Source organism: Periplaneta americana, chromosome 12 (assembly GCF_040183065.1).
Source record: "Periplaneta americana isolate PAMFEO1 chromosome 12, P.americana_PAMFEO1_priV1, whole genome shotgun sequence".
Classification (NCBI taxonomy): domain Eukaryota; kingdom Metazoa; phylum Arthropoda; class Insecta; order Blattodea; family Blattidae; genus Periplaneta; species Periplaneta americana.
Genome location: NC_091128.1, coordinates 104,686,458 through 104,713,154, shown reverse-complemented (window position 1 = coordinate 104,713,154; position 26,697 = coordinate 104,686,458). Strand labels below are relative to the sequence as shown.

Sequence of the window (26,697 nt, the reverse complement as noted above, 5' to 3'; positions counted from 1 at the left end):
ACTCAGATGGGATATTTTGTTTGCAGTATTTTTGTAAAAACTGTCTTAAAACCGGATTTTCAATTGCATTCCAGGGAATGTTAGCAGCAACAAACGCTCTGGTTAAATCAGCATAGAAATTGCTGCTGAGATTGGATGAAGTAGGCTGTGTTAGTAAAGTTTGTTGCAGTTGATTTTTCTGCTGAGCTTTAGCCTTATGAGCCGCTCCTTGCACATGCTGCATTAGGTGGCACTTCTTTTCTTGCGAAATCTAAAAATGTAAAGTAAACTGAATTAAAATAAAATCCTAATTGTTGTATTGCCGTATTTCTATCACAAAGTTAGTGGGTTCGAACAATCAAAATTTTAATGACCTGCAAATACTTTAACTATCAGAATTTAAAAGGTTAAAGTGTAGTGGTCTTAAAAAGAATTATACCTCAGGATAGCTCAATCAATGTATAAATATTATAGGCCTACTCATTAAAATTAATAGAATTTATATATTTCAACTATTGTTACATACCTGTTTGCTACAAATCTTGCAGAATATTATTTTTCCATCATAAGTGAATTCTGAATATTCTGTTAGCCATTGCCGGATCAATGTAGATTTTGCACTTATATTTTTCGGCATTATCGCGTTAAACTTCACAGGAAAACGTCCTACCTCTCAAAACTTCTCAACACAAATAAGGTGAGGGAAAGAGCAACTGTTAACGAGCATTCAAATGAACCGTTGTTATTGAGATTCAATTGGACAAAAATACAAAGTTCCACTTATTGTTGCATTTCCTGGTAGTGTTAACACTAGGAGGGCCATTCTTTTAAATATTTTGTAACGGTTTACCCTACTAATTCGCAGTTTTACGACTTTTCATAAATATTTCAAAAACACTCTTTCTCCAAAAATTGTGATTTTGACACTCTGAAGGGCAGTACAGCTAATCGGTTTCAGACCGAAAACAGTCATTTTTATAGTATAGTATATCTCTGAATCGGTAGCAGCACATGTTGTGATTGTTGCCTGCTTCAAAACTAAGGTTGGTTCTTTGTTGGCATTTATGCCTCCAAACATGTTAAATTCGGTGAAATCTATTGCGAGTGTCGTGAGATTCAAAACATTTTGTTTCCTTTATCAATGGTTTCATGGTCGGTGTGAAGCAAACTTTCCACTTTTTAAATGCCTTAAATTTCGCAGTGAATGCATGTATAAATTATAAAAAGTAAGAGTAAAATGCGAAACTTTACAGTGAGTTAGGCATTTTTAGGCGAATATTAACAAATTAGGCTCTAATAACCGTTTTAGGGCATTTTAGGGCACTATAAAACTCTTTGAATACCTTTCAATTTCCATGAAACACAAATATTAATAATTATTTTTACTTTTCTCCTAAAGAAACAAAATAGGCATTTGCCCTAGAATCCGATGTCTGATTCATTAGCTAGACATTTAATGACCGTGTGACCACTATGCATTTGCAATGGTAATGTATTATAAAATATGTCTCTATTTGCTAACGAATTGTACTCTATATTTTTAAAATACTTTTTATTAAATAGGTAGATTTTTTCGACAATGGAGTAAAATTTTTATTTTGTTATACTGATTTTTCGTAAAAACGAAATTTGTTAAATTGAAGTATTTTAACAATAAATTATATGGAAAAGAGGGCAGGGGACAGAAATAATTTCGTAATACTGAATAATTCGGTGTACTGGCTTTCGTTATAACGACATTTTACTGTATTTCACTTGTTTATTTTCGTCTCCTGTCACGACTGAATAAAATTTGGTTCAAACATCACTAACCATACCATCTCGATGTACTGTACCAATTGTAGCTGCTGCCTTCCTCTGTCTTCTTCAGAAAGGCCTTGCTTTCACTTATGGTCTCCATATCAGTGCTTTGAATATGAATTGATTGTGTAGTCCCTAGTTACTTGAGTGAATTATTTACAGTCGGTATGAATGATATTCACTTGTTGAGGGCAGTTATATGCTAGTCTCTCTCTCCTCCTAATCCAGCCAGCAGCCAGTCCCTGCTTACCTGCACCAAGGTACTTACCCCTTTATAATGACTAATATGCATGACTCTAATAGTACGCAATGGACTGCAAGAGAGCAATTGATATCAAACTAATAGAAGAAGTGTATTGTCTCAATAGCAGTTATATTGAATGAAGAATATTCTGCTTTAAGTTTTCCAGCACAAACAAGTTTTATTTCGCATCTGCAGTGTTCTCGTGCAGAAAACTGTGAAATGAGTTAAGTAGTACCCCAGTAGGGATTTAGGTTAGAGTGTAGCTTAGCTTAACTTGTTTATTGTACTGTAATAATGATAGTGTTCTGTGCAAGAAGTGGTGCATTTGTTTTATTCATCTTGAGACGAAAGGAAAGATGGTAGTTGGTTGGTATTTAATGTTGAGCAATTGACAATGTCATTCTCTCTCTTGCACTCCAATATTTAGCAGAAAAACTGAAAAATTGAGACATTGAAGAAGATGGTCTTGATCCATATCTTCACTAAGATTACAGAAAGGGCATTTAGAAGATTCTACAATACTAATTCTGTATAAATGTTTGAGAAAGTCATAGCCTAAGTAATGTGAATGTTGCCACTGCAGATTTTCGTGAAAGCTCAGTTTTTTAGTTAGTTATTTAACAATGCTGTATCAACTACTCTGTTATTTAGAGTTGATGTGATTGGTGATAGTGAGATGATATTTGAAGAGACGAGACCGAAGATTCACCATAGATTACCTGACATTCGCCTTACAGTTGGGGAAAACGTCGAAAAAACCCAACCAGGTAATCAGCCCAAGCACAACTTTGGATCGGCAGGCAAGTGCCAGTGGCTAAGTTCAGTTATTAAATTAGATGTAATGCATATTATCTCCCATTTTTAGGAGCATTGTAACATTTCATTACATTGTTATATTTTGGTCTTATTATTATTTTAATAGAATTGTAAGACACAGGTATAGATGATTCTGGAGTAATTTTACTACCTTTCCTGGCTAAGAAATCAGCTGCCTCATTACTTCCCACTCTGTTATTTAATTTAACCAGCTGTTTTAAAATTTTAAAACACTCTAAAATACTGAGGTTTTTTTTCTTTCACATCTAATGTTACAGCAAGGATAGCTAGCTGTTTTTGAACCTGGTAGTATCACAGGACGAAAGAAAAGAAAAGAAGGTATAACTTAATTCCTGGATTAACAAATTGGAAGCTTTAGGAAAGAAAAATATGAAGAAACATCTATTGTTTAAAGCCTTTATTAAAATGAAACTTCATATATTTACTTGTTCAGAGTGACAGAAACTTCATACAAATTCCCTATTCATCAAGTCAGCACATCTTATGCAAGAACATGTTTCTTAATTCGTCATAAAACTCCTCATAATTATAATTGTGTTTCCCTACTTCAATATACTTCCTCAGTATCTTTGCTTCACATTTTCCCGTGTACCACTGATCAACCCACCAATTCTCTTTGTCTTTCTCATTAGTCAGAGGTGAGACAGGAACTGGACAGTTGTAATGTTCTGTACTGATGCCACCAATCTGAGTTCTTTCACCACTCAACTTCTTGTGCTCTTGTTCACACACAAAACACTCAAAATGTTCTATAAAGTTACCCTTTTCAAAATCGTTGTCGATACCCCACTTGCGTTTTTCAAAGGCATCAATTAGTCTCCTGTTAGTTATTCTTTCATTAGATGATCCTAGTTTGTGTTTTAGAAAAGAATTGTATTTACTTATATTGCTGTTAAGTGTCTGTAAATATTCAGCAAGCTCTTTTGGTGACTTGAAATCTGCTGCTAAAATGGCAGAATTGTTATTTGGCAGCCAGTCCTGAAATGTAACATGAATTTTAAATAGCATAAGCTTTAATGATAATGATAATAATAATAATAATAATAATAATAATAATAATAATAATGCAATTATTGCTAGCCAACAGTGATTAAGTCAATAATAGATTAGCACAAAAGTTACTATAATAATACAATATTGATGATGATGATGATATACTTGTGATAAATATTTTATAATTATGCAAATTCTAAGTTTATAAAATGAATGGATCAAATTTATTGCTGTACAAGTTGACAGTTTTAATGGATCTGGAGGTGGGAAAGAGTTTTAAAATTTCTGCTGTAGAAAAAGATTATAGGAACACAAGGCTGACACTGTTTATGAAAGATTCTCAAGTTATATGGAAGCAATTCTTGGAGTCACTGGCCAGAAACTTATATGAACTTAGATTTAGTAGGTTATTTTACGACACTTTATCAACATCTTAGGTTATTTAGCGTCTGAATGAGATGAGTGATAATGCCGGTGAAATGAGTCCGGAGTCCAGCACCGAAAGTTACCCAGCATTTGTTCATATTGGGTTGAGGGAAAACCCCAGAAAAAACCTCAACCAAGTAACTTGCCCCAACCAGGAATCGAACCCAGCCACCTGGTTTCTTGGCCAGATGTGCTAACCATTACTCCACAGGTGTGGACAACTTACAGTGTATGAACATAACAATATGAATTTGTGTTGGATAATCTCTGGTTTAGCTGAAACAGTTGTAACAGAATTCCAGACTAAAGGAGCATATTCAAATTTCAACTCCACTAAAGTTGTTATTGTTGTCTAGTGCCTTGTATTTGGCAATGAAGCCATTAGTAGTCGTGCTTTCCAATACTTTTGAACTGTACAATCTCACTAAAGCAAAGTATTAAAAATGAATTGGGATAGAGAAGAAATGCTTTTGATCATAACAGAATCAACATTCTAATTGCATGATAATAATATATGAAATCTAGTTGTTTGTGAAAATAAAATATAATAATAATAAATAAATAAATAAACTGAAAAATACTAATTTAATTTTTCTTGTATATTGGGGAAAAATGACTAAATTAAAACAACCAAACTTAACAAAGGCATAACAACTAGATATTAATAGTGTAGTTTGTTTTGTTTGTTCTATAGTTTCTTAGCTAATGGCACTGCAACACACTGATTTCATTATCAATGTGTCCTGCTGTTTCTACTGTTAACAGATCAGATCAGAATGGATCACAAGGCCCAAACTTATTATTGAGAATATACTGTTACTATTTATTATATACCAAACGCTGAACTTACGAAACCAATATAAATATACTGCAGGATCTGTTACTATTATTGTTGTTGTTGTTGTTTAGTCAACTGTCCGAAGACAGGTCTGAACCTCACAAGTGATACCAAGAAGGCACCACTTATAAGGCGACTAGGCCAGGAGATAATGTGGTAGGGTGGCCAATTAATAATAAATAAAACATACGAGACTTAACCTAGTGTAAATTAATTATTTGTAAATATAATTAACTAATTGATAGTTTTGTATAAGTAATGTGTGTTGTGATGGTGGTGATATGGTATTCTTTACGGAGGAATACGAAAAGCGATGGTAAAAAAAAAAGAGAATGAGGCAATGATAGTGCTGTGACAGTGGAGCATAGTGTTAGTGGTTAAGTGGTAGTGAAGAATATAGAGAAAAAGAACAAAGAGTATGAAGATAGATGTGACAGCACTAAAGCAACACTGATGTACTCGTATGTATGCATGCCTTTATCCAATTTACATTTTACCATTTATTTAATGGATACTGCCTTTGCATCCATTTCAGTCTTGCTTAAGTAATAATTTGCTTAACCTGTACAATTAACAGCAAATAACTTCTGAAGCTTTATTTATTTCACTATGTCTACTAGGGTTTATGGGAAAGAATAAAAAAAAAACAATAATACAGCTTATTAAAGAAAAACTGCATGTAAGTTAAATGAAGAAGGAAGTAAATATAATATGAATATATCACTAGAAAAAACAATAGTAATGGCTTTCACGGGGACAAACTAAATGAAATGAAAATAATAATCAAAAATAAATTGGTAGAACAGGTGAACAATTTTGACTATCTTAGATTTAATGTATCCTACTGCTAAAAGATAACATAAATTGGAAGATTTATAGATTTTATAGAATGGTAGAACAATAAGGAGACAGCTAAAAAATAAAACTTTAAAAGAACACAGCTAAAATTTTACAATACAATGGCAATATTTATATTGATGTATGGAAGTGAAAACTGGACAATGAATAGATCAGATACAAGAAAACTTGAGACTGTTGAGATGAAGTTCCTATATTTAGTAGCAGATTACACTTTGTTATACAGAATGTATAATGACATAAGAAAAGAATTGATTGCATTTAATTTTGCAGAAAAAATTGAAAATTCAAGAGAGAACTGATACAGACACATACAAAGAATGTCAGATGAAATAATACCTCGCCTTTTATTACACTATCAGCCAAAAGGAGAAAGAAATGTTGGCTGTCCATTAACAAGGTAAAAAGATTCTGTCTCTTGATGTGGAAACAGGTCTGAGACAAAATTCTATGAAGAAGAAGAAGAAGAAATGTATATTCTTCATCTATATATTACTGCGTGGGAATGGTCTAAAACTATAGGCCTACAGATTCCAAAGAAAACTTACCATGACAGATGGTGATCCCATATAAATAGGAATAGAACCCACAATCAATGGCCTCCATAGCTTCTCTGTGATGTAATCTTCACAAACAGCATTTTCAAAAGACAGTGTAAATTTGTAGCGAGCTACAAAATGGAAAAATTCTTCAGAGTCCATACTCTCCATTGGATCAGATAAACTGAAAGATTAACATAAGCAGTTAAAATGTATGTATTATAATATCTTACTAAGGCTGTATGAAAGTCATGCTACACTGTTAACAATTTAATGTTTCTTAAGGAGGAGCATTATACTTTTGGAATCACTGTTCTTATGATACTGTTTCAGCTGAAAGCTAATGATGTAAAACGAAATATAAGGAAGATCAGCATTTGGGGCCATCAGAGCTAGCTCCTTACTGCGAGAATTCAGGTGTAATTACGAAGTGCAATAGACACCAAGAGGTGCTGAATCATGCCAGTTTGTTAGTGAGTTGACATGTTATTCTGTTCTGTGTTAAAATTCTTATCCTTGTGCATAAGTGCTAAGTTATATTGTTCATTGTTAGTATGCCACAACATAAGAATAGTCTAGAACAAACAGTTTTTATGTATAATATGTATGTAAAAAGGAACATTCTGGCAATCCTGTTCCAGGTAGAGGAACTATTTATCAACATGTTAAAAAGTGACGACAAAAAATCTGTTGCCGAACACAAGAGTTTTTATGAAGGAAAATTAACGAAATAGGTGAACAGTTTGAACATATTCCAAAAATATCCCTTCATCAGCATACTCAACAAGAATTGCCACTATCTGCTTAAAGTAAAACTCTATAAAATTACACGAATTGCTACCATGTGATTATGCAGGTAGTTTGATTTTGTAATGGATGCTAGAGTGTGTTGATAGAAGAACATATCCTGAATTGATCATATTTTTGGATGAAGCAAGATTCGAATATAATAGCCACATTTCACAAAATAACCAGCACTGGAATGCAGAAATCCACTCCAGCGCTGCAGAAGTAGCGACGTGTGACTGCAAATATACTAATTATATTAGATAAATTATATTATTAAAATAATTACAACAAAAAAAATCCATAATAATTATAACAAAAGATAGATTCTCTTGCTGGTGCTTTGGGTTTATCTATCTTGGTTTCTATAATTCGTAGATATGGTAATGATTATTTTCAGTCATATGTTATACCATAACTTTCATTCCTAAAAGTGTCTACACTCCACCATAGCAAATTTCTGAGCGAGTGTAACTATAAATTTGGCCGAGCAAGAAAACTAGCTCCCCTCTCCTCATTGTTCCCATAATTCTTTGCTGCCGTGATGTATATAGATATCAGGAATGTCGAGCGAAAAGATGGTCCTGTTGGCCGGGACACAACTTCACCAATTGAGCCAGCGTACACGACTCATATGTGGAGACAAAGAGGGCAGAAAATAGGAAAGATTGAAGAATGCGGCAGAAAATAGGAAAGATTGAAGAATGCTAGGTTTGCAGTGAAAGACCTGTCCTTGGGTAAAAAAACTAAGGAACTGTGAATGAATGAATGAGTCAGGTACTTTTTCAAGGATGACATGAATGCATTGGGTAATAGGCTCTATGCATAATTTTCATATTGTTCGGTATTATTTCCAATTAAGAATTCCATGAGTCTTACTGTTTTGGTAATTCCTTGTTCTGCACACATTTGCCATATGAGTCAATAGGAATGTACTTCATAAGTTCTGTTGCATATGCATCTCTTTCCAATGGTGTATCACAGTCTGAGTGTACATAAATCACAGGCGCAATTTCTAACAACAGCTGCTCTTTCCTTTCAATTGGAACGAAATATGTCATATCTGAAAAAGGAGTACACTTATTTAATCATACAATGCAACTTTTGTTTTCTTACAGTCATTATAGAATTAACTTATCTAAAATATCTTAATAACTAATTAGCACAATTAAAAGTGTTTCATTCTCGGGTTAAATATTAAAAAAAAAAATTCATACTATAAAATTCAGAATATAAATTCAGTGATGCCTGAGTAGACCACTAATTGACTGATCAGTTATTCTGTTTAATGGCTTTCTTAATTGCAGCCATTGTTTCAGTGTTTGTAAACATTTGACCTGGGCGAAAAACAGCTAGTTAATTTCGAATATTACTCTCTAACTCAAGAACAATGTCCTCTTATGTGCTGATTTGTAAATGTCTCTTTTTATAGAGTTCGGCTGCTAAACAGTCATGTTGTGTTGTTAGTCTGAAGGCTGTAGTTGCTTCCTGCCTAGGTTTGTTTTTTCATTTTTCCCACTTTTGATTAATGTTTCCCAAGGTTTATCTATTGCCAACTGTTTTGCTTTTAAAATGTTTGGTGGTTTTTGATTTTACTTGCTGTTTTATTGTTTTCTTGTCCAATGCCCTTGCTGGTTGTGGTAGATTTGTTCCTTGGTCTGACAATCTGCCATTTCAGTCCCCATTATTCCAAAATATAAAGGGATCTATTGGAATACTAAGGTTCTCTACAGATTAATTAGAGTTCTGATTATGTTTTGGCCTCTTGGATACTAGTTGGTTGGTTATGAATGGAGGAATGGAGTTTAATATAATTGTCTGTGACTGTGTGTCAATCAGGAATAATGCCTTTTGGCAAAGGCTCGTTTTATACAATAACTGTTTAAGGAAAAGTTTACTGCTTCTGTTTCTGCTGATAAATTATTTGTGTTACACCTCCAGTTGGGATGCAATGAGAGGACAGTGTTGAATATATTCCAGGGGATACAATGAAAGGACAGTATTGAATATATTCCATGGGATGCAATGAGAGGACAGTGTTGAATGTATTTCAGGGGATACAATGAAAGGACAGTATTGAATATATTGCAGGGGATGCAATGAGAGGACAGTGTTGAATATATTCCATGGGATGCAATGAAAGGACAGTGTTGAATATATTCCATGGGATGCAATGAAAGGACAGTGTTGAATATATTCCAGGGGATACAATGAAAGGACAGTGTTGAATATATTCCAGGGGATGCAATGAGAGGACAGTGTTGAATATATCCCGGGGGATGCAATGAAAGGACAGTATTGAATATATTCCAGGGGATGTAATGAGAGAACAGTGCTGAATATATTCCATGGAATGCAATGAGAGAACAGTGTTGAATATATTCCATGGGATGCAATGAGAGGACAGTGTTGAATATATTCCATGGGATACAATGAAAGGACAGTGTTGAATATATTCCAGGGGATGCAATGAGTGGACTGTTGAATATATTCCATGGGATACAATGAAAGGACAGTGTTCAATATACTCCAGGGGATGCAATGAGAGGACTGTGTTGAATATATTCCATGGGATACAATGAAAGAACAGTGATGAATATATTCCAGGAGATGCAATGAGGGGACAGTGTTGAATATATTCCAGGGGATGCAATGAGAGGACAGTGTTGAATATATTCCATAAGATGCAATGTGGGGACAGTGTTGAATATATTCCAGGGGATCCAATGAGAGGACAGTGTTGAATATATTCCATGGATACAATGAAAGGACAGTGTTGAATATATTCCAGGGGATGCAATGAGAGGACAGTGTTGATTATATTCCATGGGATACAATGAAAGGACAGTGTGGAATATACTCCAGGAGATGCAATAAGAGGACTGTGTTGAATATATTCCATGGGATACAATGAAAGGACAGTGTTGAATATATTCCAGGGGATGCAATGAGAAGACAGTGTTGAATATATTCCATGGGATACAATGAAAGGACAGTGTTGAATATATTCCAGGGGATGCAATGAGAGGACAGTGTTGAATATATTCCAGGGGCTGCAATGAGAGGACAGTGTTGAATATATTCCATGGGATACAATGAAAGGACAGTGTTGAATATATTCTAGGGGCTGCAATGAGAGGACAGTGTTGAATATATTCCATGGGATACAATGAAAGGACAGTGTTGAATATATTCCAGGGGATTCAATGAGAGAACAGTGTTGAATATATTCCAGGGGATGCAATGAAAGGACAGTGTTGAATATATTCCAGGGGATGCAATGAGAGGACAGTGTTGAATATATTCCATGGGATACAATGAAAGGACAGTGTTGAATATATTCCAGGGGATGCAATGAGAGGACAGTGTTGAATATATTCCATGGGATGCAATGAGGGGACAGTGTTGAATATATTCCAGGGGATCCAAGGAGAGGACAGTGTTGAATATATTCCATGGATACAATGAAAGGACAGTGTTGAATATATTCCAGGGGATGCAATGAGAGGACAGTGTTGATTATATTCCATGGGATACAATGAAAGGACAGTGTTGAATATACTCCAGGAGATGCAATAAGAGGACTGTGTTGAATATATTCCATGGGATACAATGAAAGGACAGTGTTGAATATATTCCAGGGGATGCAATGAGAGGACAGTGTTGAATATATTCCAGGGGCTGCAATGAGAGGACAGTGTTGAATATATTCCAGGGGATGCAATGAGAGGACAGTGTTGAATATATTCCAGGGGATGCAATGAGAGGACAGTGTTGAATATATTCCAGGGGATGCAATGAGAGGGCAGTGTTGAATATATTCTAGGGGATGCAATGAGAGGACAGTGTTGAATATATTCCATCTACAGTTTCTCCTATTTTGATTACAGAGCCATCAGTTTAGATATGTAGCCAGTTTTCGGCTGGGTATCTTTTAGTTTAGGTTTCTACTATCAGCTGTTTTATTTTTTTTTCTGCATTGGTATCTTGCGTTTGAACTTTTTCTATTAAGTTTAGGTATGTGGGGGTGAAAGGTAAATCGCCTCCATGTGGTGCCCCCTGGAAATGTTAACTGGTCTATCACAATAGACTACATCCTAACTGCATACCATAACTATACTTTGATTGTTGAACTGTTTTCTTATTAATGCAAAGACCCTTTGAAATTATTCAGTGTTTTGCACATTGGTCATTGATGATTACTTTCCGCAGTTTTACAACCACTTTTATCATTAAAATGACTATCCCTGGGCCAGGATGTTCGTCTTCAATGATTCCTTTCTCACCATGAACTATTTCTCATTTACCCATATGAAGCCAGTTTATCAATTTACCGGTAGAGACATTGCCCAGGGTGCGCTTCATTCAGAAATAATATGTGTATGAGATAGATGAATATATCATTTTACACTTGCTTTATAATTCCAAACATTTCCATTTGGATCATTCTGTATCATATAAGGTTCCATTTCAAATTGAATTCAGTATCAGAAAGCAATTACTACTACCTTCGCTATTTTTGCCATAGCCTTCCTTCATTAATGGGTAATTTCAAATTAAAACTAATCCACTTATATTGCTCCACCTTGTACCTATGTATATGTATTATTTTTTAATCACAGTTCAAAAAAATAACTATGAGCGGGAATATCATTGGGAACATAATAAATTGAATTGAATATTACTAGAGATCTACCATGTTAGAAAGTATATACCATTTTCGTGTCACCGAACTGTGCTCTTTAACTTATTTATGTTCTGGGCAACTGAGTAAGTGAGCATTACCTGTCAATGCATCCAAACTCTTGAGATACTGAAGTGTGAGAGGAAAATGACTGTGACGGCTAAAAGTTGCCGTTATGTTGAACAGTTCCAGTGATTCTAAATGCGAGAGAACTGGCGTGTTTTTCGGGGACTCTTCATGTAGCAAAGCCCAGTCATATGTCAAACCATTCCGAGGTAGTGGAAGATCAATCAAGTCGAATTTGCTGCCATAGAAAATTAATGCCTGAAAATATAAAGAAAACCTTTCAAATAAATATTTCAGCGTTATTTATTTATTTAACTTGTCGTTATTTGTCCCACCTCTAAAAATGGGCTCATAGATATATCGCTAGTACCGAGAAGTTTGTCAGAGACTATCCAGAATGCACCACAGGAAGTGGATCCATATTGCTCTCGTAATGGATGATGATGATGGTTAATTATTTTTGGTATGTCACAAGGGAACTGAAGTACCTGGAGAAAACTCCTGTGTTGTCTGCACCACGGGCTTGCCCAACAAAAATTATAAATTCAGGGTACAGTGGGATTTGAACCCAGGACCCCTGGCTTATAAGCACTGAATGGTTTACAAATAAATTTAAAATAATGTAACAGCACAGCTAGTACTGTATCAATTTCATAGTCCATTTAGGTATCTGAACAGTACATTTTATTCTTACCTTCGTCAAGTTATGAGTATTAAATCTTCGATCTTCTGTGAAAAAACATTTTACATTTCCACAGTCTCTCACTGCGCCCTTCTGGCCTGTAAATGGAGTCCACCACAGAATGACAGGATCTTTGACATCTACAATATGAAATTTATTTTAAATATATACAGTTTTCATAATTAAAATATAAATGATAATATATATACAGTAGACCTTAAATGGTAGTCTTCATGAAAAGATTTCCATGCACAACAGATATTTTGTACATACAAGATCAAGAAATTCCATTCAGCAAATCTACAAAACATTTTGGAATTCATCTGAATAAAAGACTGACTTTTAGACAACATATTGTCATTATTAGAGATAAAGCATTCCAGCGATACATGTCACTTTATCCTGTACTCAAGAGCCACACCCAATGAAGACAAAACTACCGATGTATAGATCTACTGTAGTACCAAAACTTTTGTGCCTTTGACCTAGAAAACTGAACTCTAGTGCAATATTATCACAACGTATCAAGTAGGAAGCTTATTCATTGCAAAGAAGAAATTAAGAAAGAAAATTTTACTTGCGTGATCAGTGTACATACCTGGAAGACTTTCGTTTTCACTAAACTGATGATAAAATACCTCTTCTCTCATATAAGGAGTTTCGTTATAAATCTGCAAAAAAAGTAAAAGAATGTTACAAGTTAAATACGAGTCTAAAAATAATTACAGACATCTATTTTATAATATTATAATGATTGCTGTCCCATGTTGTGACATGGCCACATCAATGGATAGAAGATCAGCATGCTGACCTCAACATCATGTCATCCCATACTAATGTCATGATCGTCCACCTCTGTTGAGGTAATTAGTGTGTGGTCGCCAGTTGGCTGGTAGGTCTTGGCTTTCAGCTCCAATTATCTTTTTTTTTCTGAAAGGGGCAAACCTCCTTGGGAGATAGAGATGAGACCAGAGAATTTCTATAGAGATATCACAGAGACAAACGAGGTGTATATTCCCTAGCAGCCAGTACATTGGACGACCAATAGCAGCTGAAGAATTTTTTCTCGCCTTGGACATCCCTGAAGGCTTGTAGCTGTGGTTTTTTATAACATTAAATTAATGAAATGGAGAGTGGTGATGGAATGAAATTGTGAAGTTGGTGGTATGCTTGCTTTTCACTTTTGTTTTTACTCATAGTTTTTGTTCCTATTACTATTTAACAAGTTTTATGAAGAAAGAAAGTTAAAGAAAAATTTGAAGTGGTACTTCCACATCAGTCACCTAAAGGTAATGCGTCGTATAGGGTCAAAACAGGCAATTATACAAGTTCCCTTTACTCCAAAAAAATTACCCGGAATATAATTCCTTAATATTCATTATCTCGCATTTACACAGCACAAATACTTAATACCGTATATTATTTTTATTAAACGTGAAAACTAGACACAAACGTTTAGTATGATATCTGGATTGGGACATCATGGTAATTTAAAATAACTAGTGGATTTTTATTTTCAAAAGCTAAACCTAAAAGTGTCGGTATTTAGATAATTAAAATGGAATTCAATTTCAATAAAATTGTATTAATAGTATGTGATATTTCCTGCAACAGTGACACTTCATCTCTTTCCTATGAATATATAATTCTATATATATAATATAAAAGACTTACGTGAATAAGAACCTGCACCAGTAACAGTACCATAAGAACACTTCCAATCCAGTACAGCAAGGTTCGAAACCTTACACGTAGTAAACATTTCATAGTCTTATTGTTCAAAAATTATTATTTCACAAGCAATTATGTCATCTCAACTTTTCTTGCAGCACAGATGTAATAGTATATATCTGCTGAACTTGCTACAGATCAACAGGAAATGCTTATATGTATGTCAAGTCACATGACTAGATAGCTGATAGTATCCATCCTGTTGTAATCTGTAAGATGATGAAGACAATAACAGCATCATTATTATTAATTTTAACGGTAATAATAATGTTAGCAGTAGTTGCAGCAATAGTACTGGTAGTAAACTAATGTGAGTAATAATGGAGGTACAATAATAATAGGACTGTCTATCCAAAATGTTTATCTCCCTCATTATCAACAAAAGTATTCACCTTACTCCCAAGTGGTATCTCCTTGGTTATTCCCTTCCGAAAAAGTTGTTTCAGCCACCAGACTATGCGATCAAATGATTATTTTAATTAATTCGGTAAACATTTATGAAATTGAAACATCCACTGCCTACCCAAAGGTGAATCTACATGGTTCAATTTTTCCATGCGTGTAAGCATGCAATCTGGGAAGAATATTGAACGAATCAAGTTTAAAACCTCATTCAATTAAGATGCATGAAGATTTTATGTCTACATGGTAGAGTAGCATAACTGAGGGCCCTGCAATGTTGGGGGAAAGGAGGACTGATGCAGAAAAAAAGAAAAAGAAAAGAGTAGTAAAAGAAAAAAGTGAGTTTGCAGGAGTCAGCTTTCAGTGAAAGCAGTACAAGTCAACTTTCAGTAAACACAGTGTAGAGATGTAACACGTGTTTGTGTGACGCTTTATCACCTACAGTGCAATATGATAATGCAACGGTTAATTTTTCCGCTCTTTTTATTAGTACCGGTACTGTGAGAGTGAAGATCTGAAATGTAATTAATCATTCTGATGCTATCTCTCTTGTGATAAATCAACCCATTTCTTGTGTTTTGTAATATATTGCAGTAGTTTATTTTTCCGTTATTTTTATTAGTAAGCTGCTATGGGTATAAAAAGAACGAAGTAGATATAACGTTTGATTCTGGTGCTATGTTTCGTGATAAACTAATCCTTTTCTTGTGTTTTCTAGTTTTCATTTATTGTTGCTTCCTTTTTTTAAACGAAACCATTTATGTCCCGTTATGGTGCACAAAAACGAAAAAAAAGCAAACAAACAAATGTAACGTGGAAAGACATTACGAAAAATATCATGAAGAAAAGTATAAAATATTGAAGGTGACCACAAACTTGAACTTAACAGAGAATTGACTATTGATGTAAGTACATACATTAAATGAATTACGAATTATATTAATTTTCATTTCTAATTTTTAAACATGAATAATCATCTCCTAATAGTTTACTATGCACTTTTCTTATTTTACAGACTGCAATACCGGTATCTGATGAAAAAAAGGATGTCTCAAAATTGCAGAGACGTGTCATCCTCTCTCTGATGGACCGTTCCTTAAGAGTTGTATTCTAGATGCTGTAGCCAAGATATCTCCCAATGAGGTAAGAAAGTACGAAGAAATATGTTTATCCAGAAACACTGTATCCAAGAGAATACTAAAATTAGCAGGGGATAATGAAGAGAAAAAGTAAAGACTTATGTAAAGAAGCTATTTGTTTCTCATTATTTCTTGATGAAAGCACAGACGTGTTTGACACCTCGCAGCTTGTAGCTTTGTGCGTGGTATAAATTAAAACTACATACTTACTTACTTACTGGCTTTTAAGGAACCCGGAGGTTCATTGCCACCATCACATAAGCCCGCCATTGGTCCCTATCCTGGGCAAGATTAATCCAGTCTCTATCATCATATCCCACCTCCCTCAAATCCATTTTAATATTATCTTCCCATCTACGTCTCGGCCTCCCCAAAGGTCTTTTCCCCTCTGGCCTCCCAACTAACACTCTATATGCATTTCTGGATTCGCCCATACGTGCTACATGCCCTGCCCATCTCAAACGTCTGGATTTAATGTTCCTAATTATGTCAGGTGAAGAATATAATACGTTCATTCATTCATTCATTCATTTATTTTATTCCATAGATCTTACATGAGCAATGAAGCTTTAAGATGTGGAACATGTCAACATTTTACAATATTACAATTACAATTTTTACAAATTTTTACAGTTTTACAATTTAGTAATTTTCTACAATTTTTACAATGTTGTACAATTTTTTTCTACATTTTTTTTTACATTTTTTTTACATTTTGGCGAGATGTAGTGAGATGAAATGAGGTCCGAGGATTCGCCAAAATATTACCCGGCATTTGCCTTTTCGGTGGGGGAAACCTCGGAAAAACCCAACCAGGTAATCAAATCAAAGGGGGTAATCAAATCAAAGGTGTTGATGCCAAGGACTCGCCATAGACCATCCGGCTTCAGTCCCACGGCTGTGGAAAACCTCGGAAGAAACCAAAGTCCAAAGGGGGATCCAACCCAAGCCCGAACGCAGCTCCGGAACAGCAGCCCAGCGAGTCTGCCGACTGAGCTACATCGATGGCTCTACTAAAAGTATACAATACATAGCCAATCAGATTATTAAATTTACAAACGCAAACGATCATTCATAAGTTGAGCTATATTATAATACAAAACAATTTAATTAAATTTAAGGTATAAACAATTCAACCAGTTGTGATATACAGAAATTGATAATACATATCATGCAAACTACTTCAAGTTACAAACACAAACAATTTATCAGTAGAGCTATATAGATTACTATTCAATTTAAAGCATATACAATTCATCGGCCAAAACTATACAAATATATACAATACAAAGTAGCATACTTTCATTAAGCTATACAAATTTGTGCAATTAATATCAAGTAGATTAATTCAATTTATAATCATAAACAATTCATCAGTTGAGCTATACATATTACCATTCAATTTACAGTAGGTCTATATACAATTCATCAGTAGAGCTACACAGACTAGTAATCATTTTAAGAACATATACAATTCATCAGCCAAACTATACAAACATATACAATCAAATTAGTTCAATTTACAAACTTATTTTCGTTAAGCTATACAATTCATATGAAGTAGATTAATTCAATTTATAAGCTTAAACAATTCATCAGTTGACGTATACAGTACATACAATTCATCAGTTATGCTAAACAAAAAATACAATACATAGTAAACAGATTAAGTCAATATAAAAACATATTTTAGTTGAGCTATATAAAATTGTACATGTCATTTAAGTAGAATAATTCAATTCACAAGCATAAACAATTCATCAATTGTGTAGAAGGTATGAGTATGTAGAAATTTGGTTAATTCTTTTCTGAACCTTTTCTCGTTGTTCTTCAAATCTTTAAGATTATTAGGCAGTGCATTGAAGACTGTTATACATGAATAGCGAACTCCTTTTTTAAAACAGCTTAGACTAACAGAGGGTAGATGAAGATCTGATTTATGTCTTGTATTAAAATGATGAATGTCTTGATTAGTACTGAATTTATCTTGGTTCTTAATATACAGCATCATTAGGGAAAGAATGTATTCACAAGGTAAAGTCAAGATTTCTACGTTGTGTAACTTTCTCCATTCTCCTGTAACTTCATCCCTTTTAGCCCCAAATATTTTCCTAAGAACCTTATTCTCAAAAACCCTCAATCTCTGTTCCTCTTTCAAAGTGAGAGTCCAAGTTTCACAGCCATACAGAACATCCGGTAATATAACTGTTTTATAAATTCTAACTTTCAGATTTTTTAACAGCAGACTAGATGACAAAGGCTTCTCAACCGAATAATAACAGGCATTTCCCATATTTATTCTGCATTTAATTTCCTCCCGAGTATCATTTATATTTGTTACTGTTGCTCCAAGATATTTGAATTTTTCCACCTCTTCGAAGGATATATCTCCAACTTTTATAGTTCCATTTCGTACAATATTCTGATCACGAACATAATCATATACTTAGTCTTTTCGGGATTTACTTCCGAACTATTACTGTATTTCGAAATTGGTAGAAAGCATACCTAATTTAGATTTTAGATAGTGATAGTATAAATATAGGAGTAAAACTGGATATTGAACACAGCATTACTTTTAAACTGCTTATTATGTTACAATGTGGCATTACACTTTATGAAAGAAATTGGTTTATGTTACCTAATTTCAGTCGCGTCATATTCAACTATTACTTATATTTTTACAAAAGCAATGTAGAAAAGAACCAGAGATCTATTTATAAATGCTGTTGTTCATATCACATTTTGTCTACATTCTTGATGCCCGCTTAGTGTTTGCACACCACTGATTTCCTATCCCTCTGCAATCAGTAGGATTCTACATGATTCATCTTATCAATCTCATGAGGTCAAGAAGGTCTTGCAGAAGGTGCATCTATATGGTTCAACTTTTATTTCAACTTTACGCGTTCAAGCAATGAATACAAAATTGAAATATAATTATATTTATGTAGTGAAGATGACGTTCAAATCGGCACACCATGTAGACACAAAATCTTCATGCATCTTAATTGAACGCGTGTTTTAAACTTGATTCTTTCATTATTCTTCCCAGATTGCATGCATACATGCATGGAAAATTGAACTATGTACATGCACCTTAACACAGTTCAACTTTTCTTTAAATTTTAAGCATTCAAGCAATGCATGCAGTAGTGAATTGAGCACAATCAATTGTGCATGCCATTTTCCACTAAAAATGATAGCACATGCAGATATTGAAAGTTTTGATTCTTTTAATATTCTCCTCAGATTGAATGTGTACGCGCATGGAAAATTGAACTATGTAAATGCATCTATAGTCATGTCCTAGCGCCTGTCGCTCTTTAATGATTTCAAGGTCATGAAATGAGCTTTCTTTTGGCATCGCTGACATAGACCTTTGAAATTTATATAAGGTATATGAGGAATTTCACTTTAGTTGCATGAACATAATTTTTCGTGGCAATGAAACATTTGTTATTAAATACAGAATGTTTCAGACTTAAGATATTCATTGCATCATTTTGATATATTTTTCCGAATAATTTTTAAATATATATTTTACTTGAACTGCTGCCTAGAATGTTAGTATGATATCAGAACTATGTGTTGCATTTAAAGACTTATTGTAATTAATGAACTACTTATGTAGCAGAAGAAAAGTGTTACCGGTACCAAACATTGTCATCGGCACGTGCAGCAGAACTAGCCGCACCAGTACTCTACACCACTGAAGATGTTCACTGCAGCAGTGAACGAAACGTTTGGTAACACAACCAATGGACCATGATCTGATACCCCGAAAAACTTTTCTCCTATTGACGCAGGCCGTGAAAGCCTATACTCGAATACTTATCTAGTGTTTTGTCAGCTGTTCACAACGAGATATTAAAACCACAATAAGATGCTCTGTACAGTAGACCAGGGGAGACACGCACGCACGCACGCACGCGCGCACGCACGTGAAAAGAGGCAGAAGAAAAATCTTGGATGTGCTGATGATGTAAGTACATATATGAAATTAATTACTGTACAAATTATATTAATTTTCATTTCTAATTTTTAAATATGAATCATCTTCTAACATCCTAACAGTTTGCTATGCACTTTCCCTAGTTTACAGACTGCAGTATTCTTGTCGATCCTTATTACGGAGTCATACTGGTAGGGCCCATGGCAGCATGATCACTTATTGACAACAATGGAGGGGCACAAGCAGGAGGCAAGGGATGGAGAACAATAAGGAATAGACAGGGGACTGCATCAGCACATGGCCCACAACCAACGACGATGTAAGAGGAGAACAAGGAGGACGTGAGGGATGGAGCACCAGAATTCCGACCTTGTTTCAATGACTGAAATGTCTAAATAATGATATGGGTACAATGTATATCAATACGATCCACTTTTATTAATTTTGGACCAATAAAATCCAGTTTTATTAATTTAACTATTGTCTTATTTCATACTCCATTTACCTGAGTGTATACCTCCCCTATGTTTCAAAACTGCATAGAGATTCCAGCATCACATGTTACACGATGGGTTAGGCCATTCGGTCTGTTCTGTCTCCACTATCATTGCACTAACACTCTCCGCCTCCCCTCATTTCATCTATCATCTGCAATAATTAAAAATAGGCTGGGATGAAGTCTTGTGGGTAGGATAGCACGGGTTTTCAAGGCTGAAATAATAACAACTTAGGACTCTAGGCCCTGGGGCTTATCAAGATAGTTTGGGGATACAACCTGCCTCCATCAGGGCTGAAGCAGGATGGCTCACCTGTCAGCACTGGATTCACGAATACCAGCCAGGCCTCCTGATCATCGCATATACTTACTTACTTACAAATGGCTTTTAAGGAACCTAGAGGTTCATTGCTGTCCTCACATAAGCCAGCCATTGGTCCCTATCCTGTGCAAGGTTAATCCAGTCTCTATCATCATATCCACCTCCCTCAAATCCATTTTAATATTATCCTCCCATCTACGTCTCGGCCTCCCCAAAGGTCTCTTTCCTCCGACCTCCCAACTAACACTCTATATGCATTTCTGGATTCGCCCATATATGCTACATGCCCTGCCCATCTCAGACGTCTGGATTTAATGTTCCTAATTATGCCAGGTGAAGAATACAATGCGTGCAGTTCTGCGTTGTGTAACTTTCTCCATTCTCCTGTAACTTCATCCCTCTTAGCCCCAAATATTTTCCTAAGAACCTTATTCTCAAACAATAATCATCGCATATAGGAAGCACAATAGGCCAGCTAGTCATTCAGCGAAATAACAGTAGACTCATAGTAACTATATTCTATAGAAGACGTTTGTTAAAGCAAGAAGTACACCTAAACCTTTGAAATAAATATCTTATTTTAACAATTAAAAATTCTTGCACATATAAGAATTTTTTTTTCTGTCATGTATAAATATTAACTCTGTAACATAAGTACATACAAAATTTTATCTTCCTTTTTCAACAATGAACCTGTCTCTCAAAGCTTTCAATATTTTAAACATAGTTTCCTTTTTCTTTGGATGTCATATTTGAACTCAGTGTGCAACTTATGTAACCGCAAATGCTTAAAAATCAAATTTTGAAAACTATAATTAATAACATGTTACAGTACTACATAACATTAATATAAAATGAATAAAATAAAATCTAATTAAGAAAACATTGATGCAGAATATGAAAGAAATGAAAATCAGTTATATCAAAGACATAAATTTAGATTGGGACAATATATACTGTTTAACTACTTTTTATTTCAGACACTATTGTTGGGTGGGTCATGACCTAAGCAAGACAAAGAGGAGAACACAGGTGCAATGCAACAACGGGGCATCAAGAGCATCATAATATGATACGAGTAGAAAGACAACAATTGAGAAAACATGCTTGAAAGATGGCATACCAGCCAAAGAGAGGATTCTTGACATTCATAGTGTAGTTTCAATATAATTCAATTTAAAAATAAATCCTAATGACGTGATTTAAAGAAAAAACTCTAAAAAAATACTACAATTTATCTTTCTCCTAAAAATCCCTCTAAAATTTTTATTTCTCCAAACCTCCCCCTGAAAAAGTGTTTTCACTCCAAATTTGGGGAGCTATATTAAGCCATACACTTCTAAGAAAATTGTTACATTTTATCAAAAGTGCTGGGTACTTTACAATCATAGCAGATGAAATGACAGACATCACCACCAAAGAACAATTTAGCATTTGCTTAAGATTTGTTCAGACTTTACTGGGGATAGAAGAACAATTTTTAGGATTGTATTTCACAGAAATTACCACGGCCAAGACTCTATTTGATGATATTATTATGAGTATTTTAAGATTTGCCTGTACCTAATTTCAGAGGACAGTGTTATGATGGTGTAGCTAACATGGCCGGATTATATACTGTACAATTGTGTGCAGAGAATGTTAACTGGAACAGAAAAGAAAGCTGTGTATGTGTACTGTCTTGCACACTCTTTAACACATTGACTGCCGCTTGAAGCGTATATACGTCTCACAGGACGTATATGGACGTATATACGTGTCAAGTGGCAGTCAACGTGTTAAACTGAGCACTACAAGATACTGTGAAAGCAATCCTGGAATGTCTGGTGAACAGAGGACCAACAATGCTGTCGAAGACTGGCACAGTTAAGTTTCAAAAAGCAGTTTCTACAAGTCACCCTTCAGTCTGGAAATTTATAGACAAGCTGAAAGCAGAACAACTTGACAACGAACAAGATTTTACACAGCTCCTTGCAGGACAGAAGAATGTGAGACCAGTTCTCAATAAGAAATATATTAGCAACCAAGAACGAGTACTGGCTACTGTGGAAAAATATCAAGAATATAAAGACGGAGAACAAATAGATATTTACTTGAGGGCTGTTGCTTACACCTTAAAATTCAATTCAAGTGAGGCTAGTGCAGAAACTGACAGTGAAAGCGAATAATTAGCCATGAAAAAATAGATTCTCTTCTAATTGTGACCCAATCAATAAGTTACCCATACATTGTTACAAAACTGTTTGTATACATATCAAAAACATTAAAAGCAATAAAAAAAGTATTTCCTCTTTTAATTGTTATCGAATAAATGAGTTACCCACAAATTGATACCAATATCACTGACATGCTGAGCGACCTAAGAATTTTTACCAATATCCAATGACCGAAATAAAATTTTGACCGAAAAAGTGTGACTCAAATGTCCGAGACCAAAGTAACTGTGACCCATACATGTATTGACCGAAGCTGCTGCGAATCACAAAAATATGGGTTGGTCCGTGATCGTAATAAAACCTTAGTTTGGACGATTTATCTTTTATAATATTCTGAATCCATTAACTATTTGGGTTTGAGTGTGATTCATAGGTATGCAATCTTCTCAGAGTCTGCAATCAGATTAATATGGAAAAAAATGCCCTTTCCCTTAGTTGCATGATCTTAACCATAAGCTTTTTAGTGTCTGGAAGTTAATGCCTCGTTGCTCTCCTTTATCTTCAGTATGTATTGGCTACAGTATTTGTTTTCAGATATTTAATATTGTGTTATATGCAATGTATATGTTATTCTACCATTTCTGCATTTTCGTTCATGGTAAAAATCAGTCATCTTATTTGATTTAAAGATTATATGGTTACTATAGACCTACTAAACTAAATCGTAGATTTAATAAAAAAAAAGTTATGAAACTGAAGTGAAAAAAAAAAAAAGTCATGAAACTGAACTGAAAAAAAGAGTGGTAGGCCTATGCATTTGAAAAGAAATACCATCTTAATAACTAATCACAAAAAAAAAATTTGACGTGCCACCAGATACTGTACCCAAGTAATTTTGTATCTTTATTATATTGTCTCTCACTCACTGCTGAAAATATTCCTAAAAGTACCTTAAAAGTTATGTAAATTAATAGGCATCAGTAACATTATTATTTTTTCTTTTTCATTATTGTATAAGAAACAGCATGTTCTCCTTGTGCGGTACCTAACACACAATACATTAAGTGAGAAATATGGTTGTGACTGACACTGCATGAGTGATCATGCAGGAATAGATTCATTGAATCTTCTATCTCCCTGCGCACCACACATGGGACTGACATCTGATTTGTGTTGCATTAGCTCATGATGATGGTTATAACTTTACAAATAGTTTATAGTACATATATCTGGAGTAAAGATAGGGTCGATGATCAGTGACAGATTAGGTTTTGTTTTTCAGGCTTTTGGTATTCCTTGCAAATATGCCTTTTGGTACACTCTGGACCGAAGAAAGAAGTACTTTCCTTCGTAGTGTAAGATAGGCTAATAGCAGAACCACCACATTACATAATGTTTTCGTGACAAAAAAAAAATAATAAGCGGTCGGGTATATAAAAATCGAAGGTATTTTGGACGGGTTGGGTCAGTTTATGGATTTCGCAGTGATTATATCGTGTCACCCTCTGATAGAGGTTCTATCTGATATGTACTCTATTATCAGGCAGTACATCTCACTTGACGATGTGTCAGAGGAAGAACAATTGTTTGTATATACCTGAAGTCTAATTAGTGGAAATGTAGCTAATCGGCGATTGTATGCAATGGAGAGGGAAAGGAGCTGGACACCCTACCCCATCATCTCCTGGCCTAGTTGCTTCATGAATGATGCCTTATTGGTGTCACTTATGAGGTTCAAACCTGTCTTTGGACAGTTGACTAAACATATCGTGTCATTAGAGTGATGTACTACAATTTCTAGGTTATTTTTAATTATTTCAGCAGAGCTTTTTCTTCTCTCGTGGGTGGTGCGTAGCAGCATCGAAGTTTCACCACAGATTATTGAACATATTTTATTATTCCGTCCCTTATAAATTCACAACGCAGAACTGCATGCATTGTATTCTTCACCTAACACAATTACGAACATTAAATCCAGACGGTTGAAACGGGCTGGGCATGTAGCACATATGGGTGAATCTAGAAAATAGAAATGCATATAGTGTTTGTTGGAAGACCTGAGAGGAAAAAATCTTTGGGAATACCAAGGCGTAGATGGGAGGATAATATTAAAATGGATTTGAGGGATGTGGGATGATGATAAGGACTGAATTAATCTTGCTCAGGATAGGGACCGATGACGGGCTTATGTGAGAGCGGCTCTGAACCTCCGAGTTCCTTAAAAGCCATCTGTAATTAAGTCCCTTATGAATTAGCATTAATCCTTAATGTTCCTAACCTTACTATATCGTCATGGATGAATAATTACTACTTTCGTCCATATTGTTGTAGCGCACTGTCAATCAGTATTGCCAAATATCACTAAGTAAAATAAGTTAAACCGGCTTAAAAAAAAGCCAGAACCGGCTAAATTATACATTTTAACACTGGCATAAAAATTAATAAACTGCATGAGTAAGAAATACAAGACTCAACTAGCAAAAATAAATATCCCCCTCCTTCTGCCGGTGCTGCAAACCAAAGACATTTTATAGTTGTTTTTATCTGATCCTATAAAATAGCTGTGGTTATGCGCGAACCTCTCACGCAGAGCCAGCGTGATCCTAACCTGAATTTATTTTCGCGTGTACAACTGAAATCAAGGTTAGGTTAGATTTTTTATTAATCATTCCGCGCATGCACAGACAGCCAGGATGATCCTGTTGCGAGCCGCACGTGTGCTTCTGCCTTCGTAAATAAAAACCTGTGTAACCGGAATGAAGGGAACTTCTTTTGATCTAGAATGCGCACGCGAAAATAAATCCAGCTAGGGCTGATGCTATGAGAGGTCGGCGCATGCGCCACAGTCAATTTGTCGTGAGTTCTAGCGGTCGCCGCAGTAATTTTTGACAAGTTGTACAAGTACGGAAGTACCGGTAGATAACGTACCGTCCTTATAACCAGCTAATATCAAAGTAAAATATCACTTGAATATGGTTTACAATAAATAATTTCTTGCAAGTTGTAAAAAACAGACGACTTATAATTGGTTAATGCCAAAGTTAAATCAAATTACAGAATGTGTAGTAATCTGCCTGCCTACATGTAAACTTTGCGCATAGCCAAGCTGCTGCCGGTTGATGCATGTAGTTATTCCGTAAGCAACGAGTTATTCAGTGAGTTATTTGATAAGACATGGAGGAAGTAGCAAACACAGAGGATGGAACTTTTTTCCAAAGAGAATTTCCTTGTTGTCCATTTTGTTTTAGTTTACGTAATTGTCACAAGAGGCGCATCATCGATATTAACTCGGGCATTGAGATATCAACACGTCATCTCTATGGCTTCTGGCTAGATTAAGTGTGCGCCGTGCTAGACCACATATCTATGGCCTTTCTATGCTCGTTCGTTTAATCCCCCGCTTTAATTATCGGAATGACGTACAGTTTCTCTCATTGGCTGTCGTCATTTTCATGGTTTCATTAGGTCTTACGTCAGGGAGATAAGAAGTAAAGGGGCTAGGGTTTTCTGCTAAAGGTATTTAATATACATATGTAGAAAAATGATGGAAGTGAACAAAGATGAAGCAGAGAGGTGCATTGAATTCGCAGAACGATTTATTTTGGAAGGAAAAAAGGACAAAGCTGAAAAGTTTTTGATAAAAGCAGAAAAATTATATCCTACCCAAAAAGCGAAAGGTAAGCCAAGGTTACAGATTTCAGTTGCAAGCAAACTAATTTGTTCAGACTTAGGTTATTTGTCAACTGCAACTATAAATAATAGGG

The 26,697-nt window shown here is 34.9% G+C and overlaps 2 protein-coding genes and 1 long non-coding RNA gene across 9 annotated transcripts in view; 2 read left to right on the top strand and 1 right to left on the bottom strand.

The window, feature by feature from the left end:
- Positions 1 to 3,242: 3,242 nt before the first annotated feature.
- On the bottom strand, positions 3,243 to 26,036 carry FucTB (alpha-(1,3)-fucosyltransferase 10). 6 transcript variants are annotated; one of them, XM_069841843.1, is made up of 10 exons: positions 25,212 to 25,427; positions 20,769 to 20,805; positions 20,465 to 20,607; positions 14,407 to 14,672; positions 13,331 to 13,403; positions 12,745 to 12,872; positions 12,086 to 12,308; positions 8,180 to 8,363; positions 6,524 to 6,698; positions 3,243 to 3,838 (listed from the first exon to the last, which is right to left on the bottom strand). In XM_069841843.1, the coding sequence occupies exons 4-10, from the start codon at positions 14,497 to 14,499 to the stop codon at positions 3,332 to 3,334; spliced, it is 1,383 nt and encodes a 460-aa protein (XP_069697944.1). In that variant the 5' UTR covers positions 14,500 to 14,672; positions 20,465 to 20,607; positions 20,769 to 20,805; positions 25,212 to 25,427; the 3' UTR covers positions 3,243 to 3,331. The 6 variants fall into 6 exon arrangements, with proteins under 6 accessions (XP_069697944.1, XP_069697945.1, XP_069697946.1 ...); XM_069841844.1 differs by lacking the exons at positions 20,769 to 20,805; positions 25,212 to 25,427 and adding an exon at positions 26,016 to 26,036; XM_069841845.1 differs by lacking the exons at positions 20,769 to 20,805; positions 25,212 to 25,427 and adding an exon at positions 25,862 to 25,879.
- LOC138710752 (uncharacterized) lies at positions 14,671 to 20,453 on the top strand. Of its 2 annotated transcripts, XR_011335303.1 has the most exons (4): positions 14,671 to 15,770; positions 15,881 to 16,008; positions 19,639 to 19,989; positions 20,103 to 20,453. It is a non-coding gene; the product is annotated as an uncharacterized lncRNA (long non-coding RNA). The 2 variants fall into 2 exon arrangements; XR_011335302.1 differs by having other exon boundaries at positions 19,639 to 20,453.
- Positions 26,037 to 26,073: 37 nt separating the features above from the next.
- Positions 26,074 to 26,697, top strand: part of LOC138710750 (dnaJ homolog subfamily B member 14) — a 43,262-nt gene continuing 42,638 nt past the window's right edge. The window contains exon 1 of the mRNA XM_069841848.1: positions 26,074 to 26,610. Coding sequence (XP_069697949.1) covers positions 26,475 to 26,610 — 136 coding nt within the window. The 5' untranslated portion in view covers positions 26,074 to 26,474. The remainder of the gene's footprint in view (positions 26,611 to 26,697) is intronic.

What these genes read in the sequence shown, in the direction of transcription:
- FucTB (XM_069841844.1), bottom strand. Translation starts at nt 14,499, where the DNA reads ATGAAATGTTTACTACGTGTAAGGTTTCGAACCTTGCTGTACTGGATT. An exon ending in TGGTGCAGGTTCTTATTCAC is followed by an intron (nt 13,404 to 14,406) that starts GTAAGTCTTTTA and finishes CTTTTTTTGCAG; the next exon opens with ATTTATAACGAAACTCCTTA. An exon ending in ATACTCATAACTTGACGAAG is followed by an intron (nt 12,309 to 12,744) that starts GTAAGAATAAAA and finishes TTATATTTTCAG; the next exon opens with GCATTAATTTTCTATGGCAG.